The sequence below is a fragment of the Lynx canadensis genome, chromosome A1 (genome assembly GCF_007474595.2).
Source record: "Lynx canadensis isolate LIC74 chromosome A1, mLynCan4.pri.v2, whole genome shotgun sequence".
In the NCBI taxonomy this organism is placed as follows: Eukaryota; Metazoa; Chordata; class Mammalia; order Carnivora; family Felidae; genus Lynx; species Lynx canadensis.
Genome location: NC_044303.2, coordinates 188,488,307 through 188,497,094, shown reverse-complemented (window position 1 = coordinate 188,497,094; position 8,788 = coordinate 188,488,307). Strand labels below are relative to the sequence as shown.

The 8,788-nt window shown below is 50.3% G+C and overlaps 1 protein-coding gene across 1 annotated transcript; it reads left to right on the top strand.

Annotated features, from left to right (window-relative positions):
• The first annotated feature begins 1,633 nt into the window (after positions 1-1,633).
• Positions 1,634-6,916, top strand: FABP6 (fatty acid binding protein 6). The gene is made up of 4 exons (XM_030328231.1): positions 1,634-1,706; positions 2,911-3,086; positions 4,372-4,461; positions 6,863-6,916. The coding sequence occupies exons 1-4, from the start codon at positions 1,640-1,642 to the stop codon at positions 6,914-6,916; spliced, it is 387 nt and encodes a 128-aa protein (XP_030184091.1). The 5' UTR covers positions 1,634-1,639.
• The last annotated feature ends 1,872 nt before the right edge of the window (positions 6,917-8,788 follow it).

Below are 8,788 nucleotides of genomic sequence, written 5' to 3'. Positions count from 1 at the left end.
ATTAAAAGCCCTTTACACCATAAAGTTTATTAAAAAGAAAAGAAATAGATTATCAAGATGACATAGTTTGAGATGTTGGGGGACGGTATGTTTGGGGAAAGTGCCAAAGATGGTCTAAACTCTGCGTCCCAAGAAATTCAGCACCCAGACAAGCTGGATGTCAAACCAATACAGTCCCAACTTGGCAAAACATGTTAAGAGTTATAAGAATTTTCCAGATCCCATAATTTTGGAATCCCATCCTGGGGCTTCTGTTTAAGGAGATGCTTTTTAAAAAAATCATATGAAGGGGGGGGGTGCCTGGGTGGCTCAGTTGGTTAAGTGTCTGACTTTGGCTCAGGTCATGATCTCACTGTTCGTGGGTTACATCCCATGTCAGGCTCTCTGCTGTTAGCACAGAGCCTGCTTCAGATCCTCTCTCCCTCTCTCTCTGCTCCTCCTCTGCTCATTCTCTCTCTCTCAAAGTAAATAAACTTAAAAAAAAAAAAAGGCAGCTTTATAGAAACATGGGACTGTGTTTACAAACTAATGCTGAGCAAAGAAAAACAGAATGGAATCTTGTATTTACATGGTGATCATGGCTATTATTTCTGTGCTATACTTAGGGTCAGTAAGAAAGAAAGCAAGGATGAGAGAGGAAACAGAGAAGAGCTGAAGGCTTCTGCTCATCCTAGAATAGCATCGCCCTGTGTTCTCCAGCCCTCCTGTTTCTTTAAATATCCAAATCCATGGGGTGCCTGGGTGGCTCAGTCAGTTAAGCAGTTAAGCATTAGTTGGACTTCAGCTCAGGTCTTGATTTCACAGTTCGTGAGTTTGAGCCCCGCATTGGGTTCTGTGCTGAGCGCTCCCTGGAGCCGGCCTCGGATTCTGTGTCTCCCAATCTCTCTCTGCCCCTCCCCCGCTCGCACTCTGTCTGTTTCTCTCTCTCTCAAAAATAAACATTAAAAAAAAATAAATAAAAGAGAAAAAAAAAAACAAACATCCAAATCCTATTGTTCCTTCTGGACCAGCATTGCCATCTACACAAACATGCACCAGACCCCAGCTGCAGAGCTCACTCCTTCCTGCAGCCCCAGGCCACACATCTGCATCTGTCTCAGGACCAACATGCTGCCTGCTGAGGGTTCTCTGCAGGCAGGTGTTTCGTCTCAGGACTAGACACGGAGCTCTTTGGGAAAGGGTATATGTCTCATGGATCTGTGTTTCCTCAGTGCCAGCCCTGCATGCAGGAGGTGCTTGGTGCACTTTGGTCGATGGATGAGAGGGTGAACGAGTAAATAAGGGGTGACGAGAGTGTGGCTGGAGGGCAGAGCAAGGAGGAAGTTTTGGGGGTGGGATGGCAGTGGCGGATGAGGCCTCAAAGGCCACGGCATTGCCCTCGTCCTTGCTGGGAGCGGCAGTGGGCTTACAGCCAGCTCTTCCCCAGGGTGACTAACCTCAGGGCTCTGCTCCTCTTAGGTCCTGCCCACGTTGTAAAGTGGCAAGTGCTTCCTCTTCAGGGGCTGGAGGGAGAGGTGGGGTGACTTAGGGGCCGAGCCCCAGCATGTGGAAGAGTTTATAAGCTGGGGCACCAGGCCCCTCAGCACCACGACCATTCTCCCTCATCCCCCTGCTGTCTGCCCTCCAGCTCTCCAGCAGAATGGCCTTCAGCGGCAAGTACGAGATCGAGAGTGAGAAGAATTATGACGAGTTCATGAAGCGTCTTGGTGAGTGAGTGCATGAGTACCCCTTCCCAGGGCTGGTCTGTCACAGCCAGCTTGGGGCCAGGAACCCAAACTCTTTGAGGCCCAGAGGAGTGGAGTGACTAGTCGAAGGTCACATAGCCAGTAGTTAGTGAGTTGGAGACCTGATTGGTTTATTCATTCATTCAAATGTATACTGAACACCTGCTATATGCAAGGGCCAGCCTGATGCTACTGATGGGGTGCCTCAAGGTCACACTGTAAATTAGGGACAGAGATCATTAGAACCCAGGGCCCTATGATGAGATGATGAGGGGGGCCACCACATCCTGCCTGGGGAGAGGTAACCAAAAGGTCAGTATAGAGACCAGGCTTGAAAAGCCATGCATTCACTTGGCCATTCAACAAACACGGGCCTCTCTTCCTGTGCTAGGAACTACGGGAAGAGATCAAAGATGCCACTCCTCTCACCACTCCATTTGTGGCACTGGGTGTGAGGAACCCACAGGACAGCGGTCCTGACAATCCTGCAGAGGTCTTGGTGCACTATCTAAGTCTGAGGCAGCGCCATTGTCACGAGTCAAGAGACAGCCCCGGGGGATCTCTGCCCTACCTCCCAGTGGCCAGAGAGGCCCTGAGAGCAGGGCACAAGGGAGACAAGAGTCCTTCTGGGTCAATTATGGCGAGTGGCCCTGAAGGATCGGTGCCTGGCTTCCCCTACAACAGTCTCACGTGGAATGGAAGGGAGCCAGTCTGAATGCTAGACCTGGTTCTGCTGCTAGCCTCCACTGAGATGCTGAGAAGCCCCTTTCCTGGTCCAGGTCTTCATTGTCTAATCTGTGAAGTAAGAGCCTTAGGAGACGGTGTTGGTGGTCCCATTCGTTCAAGGACTTTGTGAGCTTGGCAGTCTGTGTATGCTACGGTACTATCAGAAGAGCAGCTGTTATTTATTGTCAATTATATGCCAGAAGTTTTACAAGACACTATCACTTTGATTTCAACCTTGCAACAGCCCTGTGAAATGGGCCTTATTATCCCCACTTTGTCGATGGAAACACTGAGGCTCAGAGAGGTAGTGACTGACTCATCCAAGCTCATGGTTCATGGTAGAACTAGGATCTGTGTTCTTAACCATTGCGCTAGCCTGCCACTAGGGAGGAAAGCCCTCTCTCAAAGCCACAAGCTGTAAGCAGCTCTTACACAGCTGCTCTACTTGTCCCTGGGCCAGGGCTCCCCAGCGATGTTATCGAAAAGGGCCGAAACTTCAAGATTGTCACGGAGGTGCAGCAGGACGGGCAGAATTTCATCTGGTCCCAGCACTACCCGAGCGGCCACTCCATGACCAACAAGTTCACCATCGGCAAAGAATGTGACATGGAGACTGTGGGGGGCAAGAAGTTCAAGGTGAGAGGCCACTGGCCGCCATTCCCTCCTTCCCCAAGCCTCTGGCTAACTTCTTGGTCTCAAGCGTGTCCCCTGGGGCTATACCCCAAGCTGAGGCTCTGTTCTCAAGTCTAGCCTCCAGCCCCTAAGCACTTGTGTTACTTGGCAACTTAACCACTCCTGGTTTTTAATGCTACCCCCATAACAGACACTGTAACGAAATTGTTAAAAATTGTTAACATGTGCCAAGCACTTAATATATCCCAGACACCTGCTGAATATTTCACATATGTTAATGCAGTTAGGCCTACAAAGTTGCTACAATTACTATCCCATTTTACAGATGAGGGAGTTAGGCTGAGCCATGGGGTTAAACAGCTTGCCCTCTTGTCCCGGTTGCACAGCATGGGTGCACCTTCACACCCAGGCAGTCTGGCTTCAGAGAGCATAACCATTTTTTCATGCTGCCTTCCAACGTAGCCTAGAGATTGACAACCCTAGAATCAGACTCATGTGGGTTTGAAACCACAATCTTACATAAGAAAGAAGTAAAAGGTGACTGTCCTCATCCGACCCAGCCTGGTCCCTCAGGTCTTCCGTGCATTCTGGGTCCCCTCTCTCTATAGCCCCAGTCATGACCGTGCGTACTTTGCCCCTTAGGCTGCCCCAGTGGAGAAGTAGTCATAACGTTCATGTTCTGTCACTTGTGTATTTAAAAAAATTCAACCATTTCTCATGATGTCTTTCTGAGTCAGCACATACTGATTTGCCTTATTCTTTTTAATGCTTGCATAGTATCTTGTAGTATGGAAAGCCTACCATTCATCTAACACTTCCTCCTCGATAAGATATTTAGGTTACTTACCAGTGGACAGTCCAGACTAGATATTTAGGTTGTTTACAATTACAAACGAAGCTGCACCCACATCCTTGGCTGACATCATCGTTGTCCTATCAGTGAGGATCGTAACTAACTCCGTGGCTAACAAGGTGTGCTCAGCATGTGCCAGGCACCGTGCCAAGCACTTTACACATGTCATATGAAATTGCTTAGTCCTCGTAATAACTCTGAAGTAGGTCCAGTTACTACCCCCACTTTAGAGGGGAGAAAACTGAGGCACAGCAAGGTTGAGCGACTCGTGCTTGTTACCCGTATCTTCAGACATAGGTCATCGTATATCTATCTACAAGGCAAACAATGCCAGAGGGGGCTGAGATGGCTGTAGGTAGCCCTTCCTCCCTGGGGGGCTGGCCTGCATTTGGGGGTGTCTGCCAACTCAGGCTCAGTGTTATGCTTCCCTCCCAGGCCACCGTGCAGATGGAGGGTGGGAAGATAGTGGCAGACTTCCCTAACTATCACCAGACCTCGGAGATCGTGGGTGACAAGCTGGTGGAGGTGAGTGTCCTGCTCGTTCCTGGGATAATGATGAGAACACTCTTCTGCCTCCAGCCATGGCCCCTGAGAGCCGGGCCTCTGGGTCCTGGCTTTGTGAGCACGTCCCGTGTGCCAGGCTCTGTGCTGAGCACCCGGTGTAGGTCATCTGGTTTGATCTTCAGAGCAACCTGTTAGGCGGGGGTTCTATCTCCATCTTCCAGGTGAGGGGACTGAAGCACCGGGAGCTAAGCGGTGAGCTGGAGGGCACCTAGCTTCTACGACAGTCCTGGGAATTGACGCTTGGCAGTCTGGTTCTGCCACTGCCGGGGCACAAGTGTGGAAGCCCAGAGTTTAGGTGAAGGGGGGAGTCTGGGTGGGCCCTGCAAGGGCGGCCACTATACTGCTCCACGTCCTGTAGGCCCTTCTGCTAGACCTTCTGATTTTTCAAGAGAAGCTGGAAATTTGCACTTCCAGACTATTAAACATTGGCATTGAATTAATCCTTTTAAAAAATGCAGGCAGGGCTAACACACACATCTGTGGATGGCCCCTTCCCACACTTGGTGCTCTGTAAACACAGATTGGAGGCCCGTTACTTCTTCCAGGGTTCCAGAATTTTCCCCAGGTGAAAGAAATAGATGTGAAATTGAAAGCAAAAGGCAGGCATTTCCACACTTCATTCCCCACCTTGTGATCCTGTGTCTTGGGCCAGAGCTCCCTGGGGTCCAGTCTACCCTCCCCAAGGCTCTCCAGAAGGGAGGTGATGAGGGAGGTAGGGTTTGCCACCTCCTTGTTGCCCCCTTCTCCTCTTTCTCTTTCTTTCTCTCTCTCTCCCTTGTTTTCTTCATCTCAAACCCAGTCTAGAGGCCCAAGAGACTCAATGACCTCTCATTATTCCCATTTTACAGACTGGCCATAGAGGTTCAGAGACAACAGGTAACTTGTCCAAAGCCACACAGCTAGTTTGTGCTGGAGGCAGATTCCACTGGCTGACTTCTAGACTAGGTCTCTGCCAGCTCTTCCCAGGCTGGTGGGTCTCTATTTTTTTTTTTTTAATCTAAAAATGAAAAAGATGCCCAGTGTTTTAAAAAATATATAAAAGATCAAAAGTGATTATCCATTTTTTCCTGGATGGAAATTGATCTCTTAGAGAATCTGGTAAAAGCTTTGGACACATTTTTACATTAAGTGTCAGCCAGTGGGTTCTGACTCCCAGAAGCAAAGCTCCCCTAACTGTGAGGTGTGTGGGGAGAACCCAGGGCAGGAGACCCAGAAGCAGGTTTGTGCCCAACAAGAGGATCGATCTTCCCAAACTGAACAAACCTGTCTCCTGATTCCTAAGGTCTCCTGACCATGGAGCCTGTGTGGTGTGAGCAGTGCTCAGAGACCAGGGTGTGTCACATGTGTACACACACACGCACACACACACAAACACACACACACGTGCATATGCATGTATGCACCAGGGCACTGGCATGCACACACACAAATGCACATGCACACAGACCAAGCACCACAGAGAAGCTGTCTTGGTGGGCACATCTCCCATTTCCAGAGGCTGGAATCATCCTGGACTTCTCTGTCCTCCACCAGCAGGGAGTGCATTAGGTGGGCATCCGTCCTCCCCCTCCAGGCCACCATCAGCAACACTTGCCATGTTCTCACCATGGCTCTAGACCAAGTCCCAGCCTCCTTCCTGCTTGCAGCTCCCCCTCTGCTCCATCCTGCTCCATGTACAAATCACACATCACTTCACACTGCTGCCCTTGACAAAACTCCATTTGCCACCTGCCCACTTCCCGTGAGAAGGCAGCCTCCTCTGTTGGGTCTCAGGACCAATTGATGATATGTACGAGCCCCATGATGTTGGGTCCCTGATGGCCTCAAGCCCAGGACACAGCACACAGTGGGCCTTCACGGAACAGCATCCTCTCACCTGCCTCTCTCAAGAAATCTTACACTTCCTTGGGGGCAGGGACCCTATCTTCCCATCACTGAACACAGGTGCTCCATAAATGCTGTGTGTGCAGAGGCTGTGGCCTCTTGATCTTAGAGGGCTTACTTGACTCCTCTAGACTTCAGTTTTTCCATCTGTACAATGGGCACAACCCTACACCATTGTTGGGAGGATTAAATGGGATAATGCAAGGCAAGTGCCTGAAGTGGGTGAACTTCAATGAACAGACAGGTGGAAGGTTATACTACAAAGAGCCACATCAGCCCTGACATCTGTTTAGCACTTTCGCCACATTGAGTCTGCACAGTGACTTGTGTAACAAATTGGGAAACTGAAGTTCAGAGGAGTGGTGCAACCGCTCACTTCTACCCAGGGCTGGGACTGAGGCCAGTCCTCCTCCAGCTGTGCCCCATGTCACTTAGCGACCCCTGCACTGACTCCCTCTGTTCCCGCTGCTTCTTTCAGATCTCCACCATCGGAGGCGTAACCTATGAGCGTGTGAGCAAGAGGCTGGCCTGAGCAAGCAGGCGGGGCTCCCAGGGGGCTACGAAGCCAGCAGTGAAAGCTGGGATAAGAACAGACATTGTTTGCTCCAAACCTTTGTCTTTGTTTTTTGTTTTCTGGTGTCTAGGGACAGTTTCTAGCTCGCTGGGGGTGGGAGAGGACTCAGGACGGCTGCATAGGCCAAACCTTGGCCCTGAGACCCTGTGCAGTCTGCAACATGGCAGGGGGAGGCTTGAATGTGGACTGCAATACTCCTGACCCCCTGGAAGTAGCCAAAGGTAGTGTTCAAGAAGCATGGTGGGCACACTTCCATGTGCCCTCACCCTACCTTGCCACCCACCTTTCTGTGGGTAGGGAGACAGGGCTCCTTTAGAGAGACAGATGTCACCTGGGAAAGGTAACACACGGACTCTCACAGGGGCCACAGGGTAGGTGTGTCAGATGGTGGGTAGGAGTAGGTGTGGCACTTCCAGGAAAGGGCCGTGGACTTAGGCTCCAAGGCTGGCAGACAAAGGAGGGACACACCAGGGCTTAGCCAGGAAGGTGTTTTGGCATTGCCATGGCTCTGCTGTTAATTGGCTGTTAAGAGGCATCCTTCTGGGCCTGTTTACCTAGTGGCACAAAGGGGAACCAGAAGGACCAATGAGGGCTGAGGAGAAATCAGAGAGTATGAGATGGCCAAGGGGCCATGGGAGGGGCAAGAGGGACTAGAAGGGGCTGGGATGTCCTGGTTTGCACAGTGGTGCCCTGGGAAAACTGCGAGGGGCTTTGGCTGGCTGGGAAATGTGGTCAGAAGGGTCATTCTGACCTCCTGGTGGGTGCCTGGAGCCCAGCCCAAGATTCTGAGGCAGCATCTGGGTCATCTCTGCCTGATTATGCGTCTGTCTAGGGCATGGGAGTGGAGGACTGGGGTCGGCTTGCCTCCTGGCTAGATAATCCCTATCCCAGAGCACAGAACAGACCCTTTTCCATTCTCCTCTCCCCTTGGCAGTGTTCCTCACCTTGACTTCTTACCCCATATTTTCCTGTATGACAATTCACTTATTTTTGCTACAATGGAAACTTTACATCACTTCTATATATGGAAAGCCAACATCATTTGTCGTGAACAGATGAAAACTATCAAAAAAACCGAAGCTGAACAACAGTGAGATCCTGTTGCCAGCCCAAAGCCCTGAACCTATGGCCTCCCTCTGTGAAGAGAGATATGTAGCAGACACAACAGCATCAAGTGGGCAATGTTTTCTTTGACTAATCAGAATTACTGCAAGGCTACTAAAAAGAGAACATACTCACTATGAGAGCCGATTATCTAAATTATCTAGAATGTGCAAGTCCCAGATATGGGGCATTAGAAATAAGGTTTGCTCAAAGCCTTACACAGGGTCCGGCACACAGCAGGTGCTTCATAAGTGTCACCTGACACGTGGCCCTTCCAGTCCGTGTAATGTACAACCTTTCACTGTCATGGGCCATCCTCAGTCTAGACAGATGGCATGGCCCAGCTTACTGGCAGCTCCCTCCTGCCTCCTCCCACATTCTGCCCTGAAACTTGTTTATCTTCCCAAGAACAGCATTCAGCCTCCCCCCACCCCCCATCAAGCCAGGACCCCTTGCATTCCATCGTTTTGCCAAGACTTATTGCTAATTAAGTGAACTAGGTAAGCATTAAATTAAACTAGCAGTGTTGCTGTTTCCCCTCCAGACTGAATAATTACTCATAATGAGCTTGGATAATAAGTCTCTAAATAACAGACAGTTAGCCATAATTAGGCTGAAAATTGAGAGATTGAGAGAAAGCGAGAGGAGGAGGAAGGGAGACGAGAGAGGATAGAAAAGAAGAGGAGAGAAGGGGCAGGGGGAGGGAGGCAGGGAGAGGGAGAAGAA

What these genes read in the sequence shown, in the direction of transcription:
- FABP6 (XM_030328231.1), top strand. Translation starts at nt 1,640, where the DNA reads ATGGCCTTCAGCGGCAAGTACGAGATCGAGAGTGAGAAGAATTATGAC. An exon ending in TGGGGGGCAAGAAGTTCAAG is followed by an intron (nt 3,087 to 4,371) that starts GTGAGAGGCCAC and finishes CTTCCCTCCCAG; the next exon opens with GCCACCGTGCAGATGGAGGG. An exon ending in TGGGTGACAAGCTGGTGGAG is followed by an intron (nt 4,462 to 6,862) that starts GTGAGTGTCCTG and finishes TGCTTCTTTCAG; the next exon opens with ATCTCCACCATCGGAGGCGT.